The sequence below is a fragment of the Cyphomyrmex costatus genome, unplaced genomic scaffold (genome assembly GCF_001594065.2).
Source record: "Cyphomyrmex costatus isolate MS0001 unplaced genomic scaffold, Ccosl1.0 scaffold374, whole genome shotgun sequence".
Lineage (NCBI taxonomy): Eukaryota > Metazoa > Arthropoda > Insecta > Hymenoptera > Formicidae > Cyphomyrmex > Cyphomyrmex costatus.
The window spans coordinates 1,331,995-1,351,620 of NW_017277928.1; the positions used below are offsets into that span (position 1 = coordinate 1,331,995).

Below are 19,626 nucleotides of genomic sequence, written 5' to 3' on the forward strand. Positions count from 1 at the left end.
CCCTCTCTCTCTCTCTCTCTCTCTCTCTTTTCCCCCCCTCCCCCTCCCTCCCTCTTCTTCTTTCGGTGTACGTATTGAACGCATAAATTATACGACTTCACCAAAAAAACGATCGAAGTATTTCTCTTCCTCTCTTTTTCGTTTTTTTTTCTTTTAAATTTATTTTTCTCTGTCCCGTGTAAATTCTCTCTATTGTCATGTAATTTTTTTGTTACATTGTGCTTTGTATGCGATTATGGTGCTATTCTTTCTTACGTGAATACTCTCTATCTTTTAGTTCATCTTTATACTTAATGTAAGGTTTCTCGTTTTATATATCATGATTTATTTGCTGCATAATATGGTATATTTGTATAAGCTAATGTATACATTATTTGCATTCTGTATGCATTTTCTATTGTAATGTACGCCTAAAAAAAACTATACACATCGAAATAAATTTTAGTTTTTTAATTTTGTTATTTATATTACTACATATTCTAATAAAATAATTTCCAAAATTATTAAAAATAATTGAATTGTTATCGTATGAATGTGGTTATCAATTAGCAAATTGTATAATGATTTGAATGAGTTTATTATATTAATAGCTATTGATATTAATTAATTAATTTGTTATTAACTGCTATTATAAATTTATCGTGAAAGATATGTTGTAAAAGAGCAGTTACGTTTAGTTTACGATTGCTATTGCAAAGTTTAGGGTTAGTGTAACATTATCATTCTCATTTTTTTATCGATACTATTTTCTTCTTTTTCCTGTTACTTACGATAGCATTCTTGTTCTTCGGTCACGATGTCGTCCACTGTGATACCAACTCAAGACATTCCAACCCTGCGACGTTCCAAACTTCACGGATAGAATTAGTTGGTAGTTGTGATTTAGTTTTGGTTCGATTACCTGCCTTCTCGGTGCTCGAAACCCCCTCGTTTCAACCTCCCCCGGGGTCTGCCGACTAATCCTTTCATAAGTACTATCCTCCGAGAATTTCAATTTTCATCACGACGGTGGCTGCGAGATTTCGTTAACCCTTAGCCTTTCCAAGATAAGCCATTTTACATATATAAATTTAACAAATATACACAGAAAGAACGAGTTTGCTAAAGTATCTAAAAATTTAGATAGCTAGATCTGAAAATAATTTTGTTGGAACGTTGATGACAATGCTGCACAAAATTTTAACTTTCTAACAACCAACTTGAGCATTCTATACTATTCAGTTATTTTGATGTAACAGAATTATTTTCTGTATCTAGTTAATTTCTTTTAAGACTTGAACAAAATCTAAAAACCTGCAAATATCTTTCTTTCAATAGAAAAGGATAGTCTTTATTTAATGCGCAAAAAATAAAAAATATTGAGTTAAATTGACAATTTTTGTATATACTTGTATATACTTTCTGTAAATCTCTTTTTGTTACAAAAATATTACTATGTTTTGAAGTAATAACGGTGCTACATTGTTAAATTTGTAACTTTAAATTATATTGAATCATTTTTATTCGTTCCATTTGAATAATTTTTAATCATCCTTACTCTGTAGATCTGCTTCTATTCTATGTCGTTAATTTAACTAAAACAATGGAGAGTTGAATGTATTATATTTAACTCAAATTTAAAAATTTTATTTATTATTTACTATAAGTACATAATAATTTGAACATTGTTTACTTTCAAACTAAGTAATTCAATTACAGAAAAATGGGTTGATCAGATATGGTTGCTTAATCACATATTTTTAAATGAATTAAAATGATACATTTTTATATACATGGAGATTAAAAATAACAAAATTTATTATTTATAATAATTCAAGGAATTAGTTTAAATTTGATCCTTTGATATTTCACAATGTAAGAAAGAAACTAAAAATTGCATTGGGACGCATCTAAAGCATATAATTCAAACATAAACACGTAAAGAAGGCGTGCCTAACATTTGTTTCTTCAACTCTTTACAGTGACTTAACTTGATTTGTTAGTATTTACGAGAATACGCTATACGGAACACCTCACGAGAGAATTGGAAATGCCTGTCGAAGAACAACGTCACGAAGTGACAGCTTTAGCTTCGGCAACGAGACCAGGGAAAAATACGAAGGAAAGCGCTCGAGTAAGGAGAAACGAAATTAGAAGGACGCGGAAGCACTTTGAGAAGTTCTTCTCTTAATCCGGATCTAACTTCCGGTATTCGGTACTCACGGCAAATTCCAATTTTCGTCGGACACTTTGCCGATGAAGTTTCGCGAGACGACGGCGTGGCTATAGGAAGAAAACTCTCCCGTGCGCAAGAGATTTCGATTTTTCTCCCGTGAGTTCCCTTTGGTTTTAATCTCGTCGTGCAAAAGAAGAAATAAAGCGAAACGGATGAAAAAAAAAAAGCAAAAACGCGCGATATATCGAAGTATGACGATATCGGGGGCACCAGCTCTTTCGCTGGGTGCGCCAACTTCGATGGAGGCACCCGGAAATTGCGTCACGGTAGCGACCAACGTTCCTCATGGTTCCTGCATATTAGAGCGCGTCTATCCTCTCTCTCCGCAATACCGTCACCCACGAATGGACATCGCCGATTTGAATCGGCCGTGCGTTCTTTCTTCCTGATTCATCGAATCGACCGAATTCGTCGAATATAAACGCAGAAAGTCGAAGTCTTTCTGAAAACTTACATAATAATATGATGATGAGCGCGTCTATTGAATTTTAAGATAATTTATTTCAAAAATTCATGATTCTCTTTGCAGTCTTCCATTACGTGTCTTTGCAATTGTGCTTCGAATTAGAATTCTGTAAATATAACGTTTGTTCGAAATTATATTTAACAGTATAACATTTCAGTCAAAGTTTAAAACTATTGAACACGTTGTATCGTATTTCCATTTAACATATCACGCACATGCACAGAAAGAAAAGTTTCGCTAAAATATATAAAAACTATATCAGATAAAAATCTAAAAATAATTATGTTGAACCACTTAATTACATTAATTATAAATAATTATATTAAACGCTCAAACATGGTTGCTTGAATAAGTTAACAGCGAAACTTTTTGCAGTATTATCATCATGCTCGAGGGTCTTACGTCTTTAACGAAGAAAAAAAATTACAAATCTGCATTCGATTTATTATCTTACTGTCGTCGAATATTAGAAGCTAATTTATTTCATGCATGATCGACGTATAGGAGGGTGTGGCGTAAAAATTGGTGCTTTGTTTATTGCGCTGAGTTTGTTCGAATCGAATGACGCGCGAATGACTGATAGAAAATCAAAATACTTCGGAACCATCGACTGAAAAGGGAGGAAGGAGTGCCATCGTCGGGAAGGCCAACGAAAGGGAAGATAAATGGAATTCCGCCGGAATTCCGCGAGACTGCGGCGGATAAATGTTTTAGGGACTGAAGGCCCTTGTGGTTTCTCAGTAATCCGTCAGTGAATACCACGAGAAGGCTCTCGCGAAAAGAGATTGCAACTTCCGATTTTATCTTACTCCTAAATGAATACGAGTGAGCCTTTATCTCGTTTCGATCGACGATGCAATTGTTTAAAAAAATCCCCCCAATATATAGCACAATTATTGTGCGCGCGCGGTGTATTTAATTATATATTTTTATATCTTCAAGAAAGGAGGGGACAAAATATTTTTACATTTCACACCACACACTCTTAGATCATTATCATTATAAAATAGACACTATGGACAAAATAATAGATCATAGTAAATTACAAGGAAACAAAATATAATGTTACTAACATACAGTAGTAAGATAATAAAGTACAAGGAGTAATTAATCAGAAGGCAAATGCGATAACTAAACAATAAAGAGAAGAGTAGTTTCTTATCTATCGAGGGACTTGAAAAGACGCTCTTCTAATTATGATTGATTGAGATACAAATATAAGCACAATACAAGCTTATCTAATAATTCAAATATACGTATTATGTACTGAAAGTGTGTACTAAAAAGTGCATTTATTTATTAAAAAATATTTTTTCCTGTTTTTATAATATTCATATAAAATATCTGAGAGACAACATTATACAATAATCTCGTTGATACCTCACCATTTGCATGTATTGTCATTTTGATGTAACTTTCATATAAAGCTTTTTGTATGCAATAAATTAAATTAAATATTAGAATTTTTTCGAAATAGATTCTAGGAAAAGAAAAACAGCTCTCATATAAGTAAGATTTGTTTAATTCTTTTTTTTTTTTAATTTTTGTTTTGCGTTTCTCTCATATTACTTCTGTCACATACATATATCTATCTCCTAAAACTCTTTTTCTTTTTAATTACTATAAGACTTTTTTTAATTAACTATATAGAGAACGTACTTAACTTATGACATAACATTCTTGTAGGTTATTAATCCACTGAAAATTCCCTCCCCCTTCCTTTCTGAGTCGGACGCAGAACAATCCCGCGTTTCGACAATGACAAACCGAGCGGAATTAATTCCGGCCGCGGCTCGCTCGGCTCACTAGCTATGGCCGCTCTCGAGATCATCTTCTCTTTCCCTCTCTCTCTCTCTCTTTATCTTTCTGCGTTTGGCTTTAAAATCCTCTCGATATCACTCGCGACGGACGGATGGAGGAATCGTAGCTTCTTCGTCGAGAATTTGCAACGGCGACGGTGGCGGTGGCAAGGAATACCGAAATAATCGCGAGTCCACGCTATATTTAGCGAAGCGTTGCGCGCGAGCGGAATGATTTCGCGTGCGATCTCGTGCGTTTTGTTCATCTCAACGAATTTCCACCGCGATCGAAGAATTACGCGATTTCGATCGTCAACGATCTAGCGCAACGACGAAGAACCAAACTACTTCTCTCTCCCTCCTTAGGTCGACCACTCTTGCAGTGCTCTCGTTGTTATTTTGCACACGCTCGTGTCAATTATATTTAGCGTGTCGCCGCGTGATCTCACTGACTCACTGCACGCCGCGAAACACGGGAGACGACGCGAGCCTCGTCGGACGTTTGCAGCCGTGCATCGAGAGGAATAGAGGCACGCGTGTGTCGTTAAAGCTCGTGGTTCTCGGTAGCTCCGCCGACCGCGATGATGCCACGGCCGTCGCTGACTCACTAAATGCTCGATATATGCGTGCGCAAATCGCGCGATACGAGTCCGATTTGTGGTGTCTCGCTTGCAAACGCGACGCGAATAGTTTGACATATCTAGAATTTTATTTAAAGTCGCTGTGCAAAATTGCACCTGATTTTTATCCAATCAAAATGAATCTGCTACATGTTTAATCCGCCGAATTAAAAAAATATTGCGAAAAATAAATACGAAAGAAAATCCAACGAAGAATTTTAGCTGAGCTTCCGTTAGAAACAAACGTTAATGATAAATTCACGAAGAGATCGGTAACGGAAAGAGAACGCGTAAATTTTGTATACGTCTCCAAATGCACCATATGTGTGTATATATACATGCATGCAGAGTGTCCCAACTTTTTGACACATCGCTTGTGGGCAGGTAAAACGAACTAAATTGGGTCGAAGTCCTCTTTGCAATTTCTGCAATTTTTGTAGTTATCCTAGCAGAATGTCGAAACGCAGTTTAGTCCGTTCTATCTGCCCACAAGCGGTGTGTAAAAAAAAAAAAAAAAATGGGATACCCTGTATGTATATGTATCAAGGGAATTTCTTTCAATGTGGTATTTTGTATTCAAATCACCTCCATTTATGACCACGGAATGATGTTAGTCTCTCTATTTCCAATACGCTGCGATACCACAATAAATGACGACTTGAAGTCATAATGATCAGCCGCAAACTAGTGTGTCGGCGTAACGATATATTGAATGGTACATCGGGAGTGCCTAACGACGGTTCATTGATGCCAATAAAGGAATAGAGACGTCGCGTCGACGAGGACTCTCTTTTGTCCGTCGTCGACGAGCGACGGGAAATTAATCGCGGTAATAATATCACGCGTCGCGATATGCGCCGCCTAAGTGAGGCGGGGTATTTATGCGGGCCCGAGTCGACGATTGCGACGAATTCCGTCTTTGAGTGCGCACGAAATGCGGCAGAATGATATTAAACCGGAGACTGACAGGAGAACGCAATAAGCAGAGCGTCGCTCGCTCGCTCGCTTATTTCTATTTATTACATCGCGCCGTTGTAATTGCGTTAATTATCGGCGGCCTTAAATCAACGTCGTCGTACCTTCCATTCACATGTGAAATTCTATTCGAAATTTAACGCGATTTTTAAATGGAAGACAATCAATTTTAGCGACGTCAGAACTAAATAGAAAAAGCCGGTCTTCTTATAAAAAGGATTGAGCTCCACTCCGATAAACATAAAAGGGAAACTTTAAAGACGTAACTTTCTCTCTCTTGATCGATATTTCATAATTAAAATACAATTCGGTACCCGCTGTATGTATACTGTGATAGATATTAGTTGATTTTAATATGCGCATATTGAATTGAATATTTTATATATTCTAGAGAGAGAGAGAGAGAGAGAGAGACGTTACAATGCAATGGAACTTTTCTTTAGACTTATCAATTAACTTACGAACTAACTTATTGTTAAATTACTATCTAAACTAAAAGTAGCCAACCTTTTTGTCAGACGTGCTATTATGAAAGTAAGAAGTCTTTGGGTATGCCATTCTGCTGCAGAATTAAATAAAAAGAAAGACTAATTTAGTTTTATTTACACTTTTTTCCTTTTGCATTGAAAGTACAAAGAAATTTAACAAAGTTTATTTGTTTTGCTGCATCTTATTTTACATTTATTTTAAAATAAATAGTTTAGCATGTGAAAACGAATTTGAAAGCGTAAATATATAACAAAAATAAATTTTACTAAAATACGTGCTATTTTACTGTGTCAGTATAAATTTTTTGGTTTTATTCATTTTCTTCTAATAATGCGTATTTCTTTAGGCGTGCTACTGTGATATAATACTATTGCGGGCAGGTTGATCACCCTTCATCTAAACATTGTCCTATTCTAAAATAATACATTTTTGTTATTTTGATTATATCATTTTGATAATATTTTTGAGTGTTTTCTTCAGGTGTCAAAAAAAGTTGGCAGATTATCGTGTAGTGAACCTTGTCGTTTTCTTCATTAAGACAAGAAGCGCATTAATACTGATATACATATACTATTTTACGTATTTTATTATTTTGCCAGACCGATTGAGATTATAATTACATTATAAAAGTGCACTAATTGTTGAATCTTAATTGAAACGTGTGCACAGTATGTGTTATTCAAAGTACAGGGCATACATTTTTTTAAATTGCTTTAAAGACAACGCCGGTATGAACCGAACGACCTTAATCGTTATATTATTCCAATCGTTTCGCTTGTAATTATTTCGGCAAGCCGTGAGAATTGAGGCGAGAAGAAAAAAAAAGAGCCGCGGTACAACGAGAGCGGAATGAAATCAACGAGGCCGGTCAACGATGCAATAAAATCGCGCTCGCGTCGTCGATGCCAGGCACGAGTACCCGGACATAATTGGCAAAGTAATCGATTTATGGTTATTAACGCGGTAACGGTAACACTCGCGACCATTTGCATATTCATGACAAGGAGAGTCGGCTACGACTCGCGGCTGCTGTTACTGCTGCTGCTGCTCCTGCTGCCACGGGAGCGAGATCCTGCAATCGCACTTAGATGCAAAACGCGCACCCTTAGACCGCATTAATGAAAAACGACGCCGCTTACATGTCGTAAAAATTTGATGGCTTCCCATGAAGTGAGAAAACGACGATCGACATCTATAACAACATTATTAATGTAACGTGATTATTATTATTGGTATTATTACTCCTATGGCTCTCGCAAGCATTTATTAATATAGTTAATATGCGAGGAATAATTTTTTAAAAATTGTTTCAATTTACACCCCCAAAGAAAAATTATGTTTAAATTAAAGAAATGATTTGTTTGGTTGATTCTTTTTAAGTTGAAGTACTTTGATTTAAATCAGTTTTTTTTAATTGAAGAAACTTTGCTCTGGGTGTTATTCTAAGACAGTAAAAAAAAAATAAATAGAATAGTAGAATAATTAGAATTATTAATCAGATTTCGATTATCATGAAAATTAAGATGCATTGCTAATTTTTCTTCTCGTATAGTATTAATTTTATTTATTTTAAAAAAGGTATATCTTTATCAAAGAAAATTTTTTTTAAACAAAATAATTGTTACTGTATCTTATAATAGTGTTGAAAAAAATTGTGCGTTTGATTACTAAAATTTCCACAAAATTCTATATTCGAGTTTCTATATTCGAGATTCCGTGAAGTTATTGCGGAATAATTGACTAGGCATCTTTCTAAAGAATAGGATGGAGAACGCAGAGAATGGTCTCCTGAACCGTTTACGAGATAGTTCGAAACATATGCAGGAATCACATATGTGTTGAGATATACGCCTGTCTCTCATGCAACGACCTCGAAGAGGTCTCCTCGGTGAAGAGGCCCTGTTGAAGAACAGCTGTTCCCGTCTCTATTTACTCACCATGGGGTCTTATCTCTACCATAACGAGTAGTTATATAAAATGTATACGAGATACACGGAAGTGTATGATTTAACAAGGAAATTTAGAATTACGTTGATACGTTGTAAAAACAAAACAGATAGAAAAAAATGTCATGTATTCTTGAAAATTTTTTTCTGTGGAATGAATATATGAATATTAGTATCAAAATATATGTCAGAATATGAGTTAAAGATAATAATAAAGGATAACAAAATTGAACATCTATAAAAAAAAAATTATAAAGTATCATACATAAATAAAATAGTTATATAAGATACGTTATAAAAAATAAAAAAACACATTTAATTTTTTAAGTACGGATTTAATCGGAACGTTTTTAGGAAGAAAATTAATTAAGGCAACTCATGTATAAGATAATTAGGGCAAGTTGTTGTAACATAATTTGAATTAAAATATATTTGCAAGTGCAAAGGACAAATTTTCCGTTTTAAAAATGCAGTTGCGGTTTTTTAATTGTTTTAATATTTCTTGATTTCAGTGCAATGCGAGTGCTGCTATCAAAATTACCCCGACCCTGGATTGTCGACGAGAAGAAAGACGATGGTTATACGGCCCTACACTTAGCTGCCCTCAACAATCACGTAGAGGTTGCGGAACAATTGGCACGCGCCGGGAAAGCCGATCTGGATTTGCAGAACGTGAACCTGCAGACCGCTCTGCACCTAGCAGTCGAACGACAACACACGCAGATCGTCCGGGTATGTTGCGGCTAATATTTACGAACTTTATTTGTTCCAATTCCATTTCTAATTCCGAGCTTGTGATTGTCTTTTAACAATTAAATTTCTAAATATTAAATAATTAAGTTCCTGATAATATCAAACGTTAAGCAACAATTTTTTGGATCGACATCCGATAATAGGATAATTCGAGTTATTCCTTCCCCGGAGAAAGATCGATAGTACTATCATATATGGAATATATTTACGATAATTTATCCATCGCAGCTGTTGGTTCGCGAAGGCGCGAATCTGAATGTCGCCGATAAGGATGGAGACACGCCTCTGCACGAGGCCCTTCGACATCACACACTGTCGCAACTACGACAGCTGCAGGACGTGCAGGATGTCGGACGATTGTTGATGGGCCTAGGCACTCAGGGTCAGGACAAGAAGAGCAGTTCCTTCATCGCATGCTTCCTTGCAGCGCACGGTGCTGATCTAGAACTGAAGAACAAAAAGGGCCAAACGCCTTTGGATCTTTGCCCGGATCCGAATCTCTGCAAGACTCTCACCACCTGTCACAAGGACAAAGAGTCGTTAGTATTCGATAGAAAAGAGAAACGCTTTCTGATTCCTTTTAATATCTTAATTTGGATTTTTTAAAAATGCCTATATTTTATTTAAAATTTTGAATATAATAATCAAATTTTTTTCAAAATTCTATACAACATATTATAATAATTTCTTAACGGAATTGGTAGAAATCTTTTTCGCAAACTCTTTTATTTAACAGGAGAAAATAAAATATTCGCAAAGAATTAAAACAGCAATTTATGCAATCGATTGTCATTGTCACATGTTCCACGTATAATTCCCTGTGCAATTATTGTACAACATACATCGTCGTATCTCTTACAATTAGTATAATGTGTGCTAACATGTAGCTCCCCTTTCCACAGACACGACATCGAAACCATCGCCCCTTCGGCAGCGATCGACGAGTGTCTTGTATGCTCCGATGGCAAACGAGAGATGCTGTTCAGTCCCTGTGGACACGTGGCTTGTTGTAACGCTTGTGCACCAAGGGTGAAGAAATGTCTGATTTGTCGTGAGAACGTTCTTTCTCGAGTAAAGGTAAAATATCTCCGACGTTATTGTTCGTATATCTTCTATTATTAGATATACGATATTATTTTTATTTTCAAAATTTATTTGTTTATCGAACAGTAATTAATTTTACACTAATACTAGATTTATCAATTCTTTTATCAATTGTGTTTTAATAATGTTTTTAATAATATAATTACATATATATTTTTTACATTTTTTTTTCTTCGATGATTCTATAAATTTTTCCTTTAAAATGTGAACTCTTTTCTATAAAAGAAAAATCCATTTTATTGTTATGTATAACCATAATAGATTTATACATTTATGCAAATATCTCTCCAGTAATTTTAATTTAATTTTCTGCAAGCCACTAAAGTTCTAATCATGTAATAAATTACTCTTTCATCCTTGTCGATTCGACTTGGTACATCACGCTGCACTATTGCTACGTAGGCCAATAATTGATCGAATAGTCCCATTCTGTTCTGGAATAGATCTTCGAAACTCTAAACACGCGTTCTATCAATCTCCGGCCTTCACACAATAATGGACGTTTGTTCTCAGATCGAAGAATGCGTAGTGTGTTCGGATCGCAAAGCGGGCGTGCTGTTTCACCCGTGCGGCCACATGTGTGCCTGCGAGAGCTGTGCGGCCCTGATGAAGAAGTGCGTGCAATGCCGGGCCCAAATACAGCACATGGTACCGCTCTCGGTCTGCTGTGGCGGCGGTGGTGATGTCACCTACGTGAAAGGGTGCAACGCCTCAGGTATTAACATTTATTTTGCACACTGCGCGCCGTTTCACAACTTCTCGTGGTCTATCTCGACCTATCTAATCGTATGGAATATATTAAACTGCTCCCACGTAACGATTAGATAGCTCGCCTCTAATCTTGTCTAAAATAAAAGTATACCGGATTGTTCTCAGACTATACTATTTGCATGGTTTGCGCGTGCATTTTTTTGCCTTTTAATAACTGATATAATGAACGATCGATAATAATGTTCGCGATAAATTGGAATGAAGAATTTAAAACGTAGTCGCAATAGTATTCTAACTATTTTACGTATATTTTTAATACTTTGAATTATTAAATGTATCAATACATAAATTTTAAACAAATGTATCAAATATTTCTTTATTTTTGCTAACGTTACATAATGCAAACTTCTTGATGTTTATGTATTTAATGCACTACTTTATATATATATGTTAATTCTTTCTAGTTGAAACATTCATTTTATTATTGATAAATAATGTTAATTTACGAGTAAAAATATAAATTGTAATAAATGAGAGCATCTCTAAGCGATGCTGTTGTTGTCAAGAAATTGGCGAGACTTTTTCTTCTTTCTTTATTTTTTTTTTTTAACCGACTGTTATGCTTCGAAGGAACAATATCCGAAGTCAAGGTGGATCTCGAGGAGGAATCGACGCCCTCAAACAACACCGGAGCTGGAGAAGCTCTCCTAATGAACAACGGCAGCCGAGATACTTCCCACAGCGACATACAAAAACTACAGCAGCAATTGCAGGACATCAAGGAGCAGGTACGTGTCCCTTCTGCGTCTCGCTTCGTTATGCGTCGCTTTAATGAAACGAATAATTTAATTTGTGTCGAAGAAAGAAGTCCGTACCGCGCTGGTACAATTACCTTTCTTTCTTGAAAAAGCAGAATACGTTTTCCCGGACTATCTCAATGTCTTCTTGTTGAGTATCACAACAACTCTCTTCTTAGTTTTTAATTTATTTATTCAAGAAAAATTGAAGAAATTAGGTCATAAATGATTTTTAGAAGAATTTTGATTAGAAGAAATTCAATTTTTTTTATTCAAAACTCTGAATATGGGACTTTAGAAAATTTTAAAAGTGTTTATGTATTTAAAAATGTTAAATATATTATATTTAAAAACAAAAGATATATGAAAATATATTGAATATATATAAATATGGACTTAAAATTGGAGGAAACCTCTGAAATCACTATCTGTGTAATAATAAAGATTAAATTAATTGATTTACTCATGACGGGTGACAGAATTTGGAACATTATACGGAATTTGTGAGTTTCTTTTATTGTTGCAGACCATGTGTCCAGTTTGTCTGGATCGTCTGAAAAACATGATCTTCCTGTGCGGACACGGCACCTGCCAAATGTGCGGCGACCGGATGTCAGAGTGTCCAATATGTCGCAAGGCGGTAGACAAACGTATTCTGCTCTACTAAAAATAAAAGACTGTCACCAGCTGCATTGCGCATTGAAATATTTCTAAGGTGATTATATGTGATGGTATAACAGTCGAATTATTCACAAGGATCCACGATATTTTGCGAGAGGAAACATTTCCTCTTACGCCCCGTTTATTTCTGACAACAGCATTACGTCAAGCTGAATCATAGGGCAACGTTTGTCATGAAATAAAAAATTATAATATTAAATGGTATAACAATGAAAAATAATAAAGATATTAAATGGCGCTCTTCGAGCTACAGTGGTTTATAAATAAAAATGTAAGTTATTTAATAGATAAACGACCGCGATAAGTGTAGGTACGCACAATTATTATTTATTATTTATATTTTTAATAAGAAAACCTCGTTACATGATAGATATTATGCTGTTAAAGTTGCGTTTCATGCATAGTTATATGATTATCGATATACACAAGTATAACATATTTCTAGTAAGCTTCCTACAAAAAACCTTTATTTACCATTTATCTGTCTTTCTGTTTTGTTCTGGATTAAAAATTCAGAAAACGCTCAGTAAACATCATAAAGTTCTTCCGAATATATATTATCAATAGGAATAATAGTTTTATATCCATCATGAATAATTTCCAAATAGTTTGCCAAAATTAATAATAAATAGAATATTATATTTCAATCGTTTGATTTTTCAAAGCATTAAAATAAAAGCTATTATAACATGATTCATCGTTGTTAATTAGTTGATCTGCTAATATATGTTATTTACAAAGTTACATAAATTGGTAAAAATATTTTGCATTATGATGCATTGGCATATCTATGTCGGTAAAATAATGAAGCCGATTTTTTTTCTTAAATTTGAAGATTTATATATTAATTATTTTCTCGGACGCGCGCGCGCGGCGCGTAATAATTATATTAATTGACATAAAATTTATATTAGTTATATTTTTGAAATTTTAATATTTTAAGACTAAACGGTTCTTTTAATATAAGTTTCATATTTGAGATGTAGTAAATAAAATATACATATATATATATATATATTTATATGTATGTGTGTGGAAGATACATATGAGATATATGTATATTATTATTTATTATTTTATATGTTTATATGTTTATAAAATAGATAACAAATTTGGATAAACTTCTGAAAATGGCCAACGCCCGATTATCATGAAACTTGGCAGAAATACTCTAAAAGACGTTAAATGAATGTTCTTAAAAAGATTATCACCGACAAGAAAGTTTAGTGCCAAAAATGTTTGAATAAAGTTGCAGAAATAAAACATTATTCTTTACACTTTTAGACTTTCAACGTAAAGCGATTTTTCTCAAAAAAAGTTTAAAGAATGATGTTTTATTTCTACGTTGTAAAGTGTATACGTGGATACAGCGAGTTCCGCCCCACGAGCAACAGTACAATTATAGAAGTCGTATGCATAGACACACACACACATATGCATACGCACATGCAAAACTTCATTCAAACATTTTTGGCATTAAACTTTCTTGTCGGTGAAAATCCTTTTAAGGGTATTCATTTGACGTCATTTGGAGTATTTCTGCCAAGTTTCATGATAATCGGGCGTTGGCCACTTTCGAAAGTTCACCCACACATTTTAACAAATATATTCCAGAAATATTAACTTTATTCTGAAAGTAGATTTATCATCGATGATTATATTGTATATCTATCATGATATTTGAATTTAAAGATTAAATTATCAACTTTTCTTCTTTACGTCATTTTCAATGCATTTTGTATATATATTTCTTGTAACAGCATTTTTGTGTATACACAATAATTAATTAATTAATGAATGAAAGTTTTATCTTATTTGATTTTTATTATCATTGTGTTCAATTATTTAAAGATTAGCCACAAAAATTAATAGTATCGGCATATATTACGACGATTAATGAGTTATAATCTTAGACGAAGAGTATAAAGTAAAAATGAATATAAAATGGTATTAGTTATATTTGAAGGCCATTCCTATTTTGACAGTATTTTTATATATTGTATTACTGTCTTTCTTAGGTTTTATTTCAATACATATAATCATTGTACGATAACAAATATGTAATATGAATTATACGATATTATAAATAAAGATGTAAATGACAACTGCCTGAGCTGCGATAATTGTATCGTAAATATATTCTATACAGCGAAAATTATATTATTCCATTATTCATTGCTTTTTGATGTACTTTATCTAGTATAATGAAATCACAAGGAATGTTGTATATATATAAATAAACTTAATACAAATTCCTTTATTATCGCTTAATAGAATTGTAACTAAATTGTACGGTAAATTGTTGCTCGAATTAAAAATAAGTATGAGAGACGAGATATACGAAAAATTATTTATTTTCATTAAGAATTTGAATTTCATATTCATATACATAAAGTCACATTTAGTTGTTAATTGAATGTACAATGTCTCTGTGTTCATCTGTTTTTACTTGAATAATATACCTTTCTTCAGTTTTCTTTAGTTGAATAATATAGGTACTCGACTAAAACTCTACAAGGTGTCGAATTTACACGCGCGATTTGGACATCTATTCCCCAGTCTCGTACCATTAGCTATCCTTAAATCTGAGGACTGCAACGTGTCTTCCGTTAAAAGGATTCTTCCATTTTATTTTATGCACAATTCGTATGAAAGACTGTCTCACGCATTCGCACAACATTTTCGCAGCGCTAACCGGCACTTACATTGTTAAAATTAAACCGAATGCAAAGTAACTAGTAATCATGAAGACTATCTCGTAAAGAAAAATGATAATAACATAAAAAAAGAGTATTTATTTATGAAGAAGAGACGAAGATGTGCATTCATATGTAAATATAGAATGATAAAAAAGAAACCGCGCATCCATACACGGGGGTTGCTAAATAATTTACTATGATCACATATGATCAGGCGCTAGGACAACATGTGCGTAAGCATATATATTTCAGTATTATATTAAATATTTTAATTACATTAATTTAATAGCTTTCTAATTGTACTCTGCTTCGTTACTGATATTTAGTCAATTATGACATTCACTGTCGCAGAGTTGCAAGACAGATTATATATTTTTTTTCCTTCATTGCGATGTGATCGGGTTAAATTATTATTGATTAGAGCTAAATTTTACTTCTTCGCAACCCATTTTATCATTATATTATGATCTTTCCCATTTATAACGAGTGGGCTATAAGATATTTCAAATTTGTGTTTGAGTTCTGTTTAATGGCAACGAAGCTTCGACTATTATTTTCATTGTATCAATGGGCCACGAAGAAAAACGCTATCTTTAACATTCAGACGAGGAGTTTAGGTTGGGTGGAGAAAGTTTCTTGGTCCGAGTGAGACGATCTAACTCCGCCACTGCATCGTTACATATCGTTGCCTTGTCCACCGGTGTAGCATCTGAGATATGAAATGTCCCTTCTAATACAATTTTATTGCAAATAGATATTATTTCTAGAAACTAAATGTTCGGACTCTAGTTATTACATACCAAGTTTCATGGGACTCGTCCCTACGTTGCCCGGCGTTCCTGGGGAACCGGGCTGCACTCCAGTCTTCTTATAAAGAAGAGAATTAAAGAAATTAGCTAAAACACCTTCACCAGAGGGTGTTGCACCGCTACCCTTGGGATCCAGCTTCTTATTTGGTGACGCCACCTATTCACAAAACATTAGGGCTTGTCCGTTGTCGAGAAAAGGAATTTACTATTCGTAATGGACAGATCATACCACATAGATTAGAACATGCTTTCAAATGTTAACTGCAATAACCACACGAGGTGATGGCTGGAATTAAAATTATGTGACGTGTTAAAAACGATGGCAGTTGTACAATGATCTATTGGAAACTTTTGTACATGATTTACCGGCCATGATTTATCGGCTTACATTATCGTATGTTAAATAAAAATGACTTTGCACGTGATGAAGTATTATGTCGCTACATTAATGTACTGCAACTACATTTTCATTCTATTAAATGAATTATTAAGACACATTAAGCAGGTTTTCTAAAAGGCATAAGCTCACTATACACGAAGGACAAAAATACATTTACTTTTAACATTACGTAAATAAATCAGTTGTACGGATGAACGAAACAGTTATATGTCAATTACACTGCATAATGAATGAAACAATCGACACAAATGTACATCAAGTTACAGACTCGATAATCCTATATTGAATATAACGGATGAGATTAATAAATCACTCGCATGATTTATAGTGATGACAAAATTAATGACAATATTGTGGTTCCTTAATTTGACACACAACATGAAAAGCATGCTCTGTTTATAAATGGTATAACCTGTATAACTGGTCCAGGGCTTGCCTGATTCCGAGTTGTAGGAGACCGAGTGGGATCTTTCAAGCCCGACAGAGCTGCTTGCTGTCGCGCGAGGAAAGCTTGCTCTTCTTCCGCCTGAATTTCCATTTCTCTAGCAACGCACTACATATAATAGTATCAATAGATTAAATATTTAGCTAGTAAATTAACATTATATCAGAAAAGTTGTATGTGTTAGGAATATAAAGCAGTAATACGAAGCAATACTACATCATACTTTTCGATTCGTTGCTGGCTGTGCAATAACATCACGATAGTAATCGTTCGCCTTCATGGATTGTAAATTCTCATGCAAAATACTGATCTTCTTCATGTTATCCCAACCAGCAGGTCTGTAATGTATGATACAAATAATTTTAAAATATGCACACATGAAAAAAATTTTTTCAGTCGTGTCAAATATGTTCTTACATAAGTACTGCATCTTTTTCGACGACCAATGCCGGTGTTCTGAATGGTAAAGAGTAAATCCTATGTGTTAAATATTTATAAAGCAAATCACAGTTCTTATCCTCCTTTGCCGACGTGTAGAAGAGACCTGCACCATATTGTAAGCAAAACCGCCTAATCCATTGTTGCATAAAGTCAAAATGCTCATCTCTATAAAAAAAAAAAAGAAGCAATCACACGAGATTAATATTTGCTGATTGGTGTTACTACGAATACTTTATTCATTCGTATACTCACTTATAGTCTTGTTCTTTTTCGAGAGTAGACATATAATCAGTTTTCGTTATGACTACGACAACGTCTAGGCCCAAATTAGTTGTAAGTACTCCTTCCGGCAAGGGTAATCCCTCGGCGGTGTCGTCATCCAGATTTCGACTGGTACGTCGCAGAGGACTCCCAGGATCTAATTCGTCTCCTGGTTCGGTATAGTCCTGCCACTTCTTAATATCTAACAGAATAAAATCGTACATACTGTACATATAACAATGTTACGTTTTTCAAGAAATTTAAAATTTACTTTCTATTAGCGCACATCGCGAATCTTATACTTCAATCATTAAAGAACTAAAGTGGCAAACATAATAACAATCAAAGCAAAAAGTGATATCTGTATTAATAATGTTCGAGCAATGGTGTATTGCTATATATTATATTTTTATGTATTATCCTACTTACTAAGCTGCCTGCACCGTTGCCTAGTATCATTATCTAAAGGTAATTTGTCAATGTGATCGCCTAACAATGCTGCCCATGATTGAAGTTGATCGAGAATGGCCCATGGTGTGGTCATGGCAGCGACTAACATTACAAGCGTATGTGGGAACCTTTCTTTGTTCAGAGCAAATCTCAAAAGATTTGCATGACCCGGGTCTCCATCTAGAACCCATACAGACAGTCTTGTATGATCTACAAAGAAATAAAAAATATAAATTTTTCTCTAAAATCAAGCTGTATCATGTAATAAACTGAATAACCATTTTTATTTCATATTTACCATCTCTGTAATCATCTCTCACATCGATATATGCAAATTCTAGTCCAGAACCTTTCTTTGGATCCTCTACACCTTGTAGTTTAGCTATAAGCGTAGTTTTCCCACTCTCATTGTCACCTAAAAAGTATTCATATATCAAAATTTCATATATTTATAATAATTGATTATAGAAGAAATATTATATTTACAAAATTATTATTTTATATTGTATTTGCTAAATGTTTTTCAATTGTATGGTTTGATAAATTGGAACATAAGTTGTGTATCAATCGTCATAATTGTCGACATAATATTACACATTATAGGACTACTAATAAGCTGTATAAGCTTGTATTTTTTAGTAACAATTATGTATTATTAATCACAATAGCTCTAAATGAGAAAAATGTTAGTTGATGTTTGGCATTTTTGCTCTTTTTTATTAAATACAAACAGGAAAAGCTACATTTAAATTATCTCTGTACGTCTCTACACAACATACATATTCTGTTTCAACTGAATCATATACAATGCTACATTTCTGTATATGTGTGTGTTAAGATGTATTAAGCAATTAAAAAGCATCCATTAATATGTTGAAAGAGGTGAATTCCTTTATACAAGTTCTCTATATGTAGGAGCATCCCTGCATACAGCATATAGAGAATGTATTTTGTCGATATAACCTTTTACCCTATGAGAAAATGCTACACACAACGAAACAATTGCCATAGAGAAATTATACAAGTTCTCTATATGTAGGAGCATCCCTGCATACAGCATATAGAGAATGTATTTTGTCGATATAACCTTTTACCCTATGAGAAAATGCTACACACAACGAAACAATTGCCATAGAGAAACAGATTTGTTTCCTATAAGTGAATAGTATGGGTGTGACGACGAAGCACTTTTTTCTACCGATAGCACACGTATCGAGCAACAAGAGTAACTACTTAATATGCGTGCTACATCAAACGAGCGATCGAAGACCTATATGATGTCATCGGTATTTACCTAAAACGAGAACATTTTTGTTTGATGGCAGCTTGTTGTTGCCGCTGTTCTGCACTTCCGCGAGGATAGACGACCTGCAAAGCATACAATAACATCGAGTAAAGACACAATCGAGTGGGAACGCGTAAATTTTTCTCACGCAGCAAGATGTGTCACGCAAAGCGACAGGCATCTCATTGCAAATGATCATTTCGCGGCGCATTTCCCGATACACGGCTAATGTCACGCGAACTACGACACGTACCATAAGTTGTCCTTATTTTCGACGTCC

The 19,626-nt window shown here is 34.2% G+C and overlaps 2 protein-coding genes across 2 annotated transcripts in view; one reads left to right on the forward strand and one right to left on the reverse strand.

The window, feature by feature from the left end:
- mib1 (E3 ubiquitin-protein ligase mind bomb 1) overlaps positions 1–12,850 on the forward strand; it is a 391,483-nt gene extending 378,633 nt beyond the window's left edge. Inside the window, exons 10-15 of the mRNA XM_018543427.1 lie at positions 9,023–9,242; positions 9,492–9,802; positions 10,166–10,340; positions 10,881–11,082; positions 11,709–11,866; positions 12,402–12,850. Coding sequence (XP_018398929.1) covers positions 9,023–9,242; positions 9,492–9,802; positions 10,166–10,340; positions 10,881–11,082; positions 11,709–11,866; positions 12,402–12,542 — 1,207 coding nt within the window. The 3' untranslated portion in view covers positions 12,543–12,850. The remainder of the gene's footprint in view (positions 1–9,022; positions 9,243–9,491; positions 9,803–10,165; positions 10,341–10,880; positions 11,083–11,708; positions 11,867–12,401) is intronic.
- Positions 12,851–14,967: 2,117 nt separating this feature from the next.
- On the reverse strand, positions 14,968–19,429 carry Dlic (dynein light intermediate chain; the record flags this gene model as incomplete). The annotated part of the gene is made up of 9 exons (XM_018543367.1): positions 14,968–15,964; positions 16,056–16,221; positions 16,877–17,017; positions 17,133–17,247; positions 17,327–17,515; positions 17,603–17,813; positions 18,041–18,271; positions 18,360–18,476; positions 19,356–19,429. Coding segments are annotated over 9 exons (1,360 nt in total), but the record flags the coding sequence as incomplete, so codon positions are not given.
- Positions 19,430–19,626: the final 197 nt, after the last annotated feature.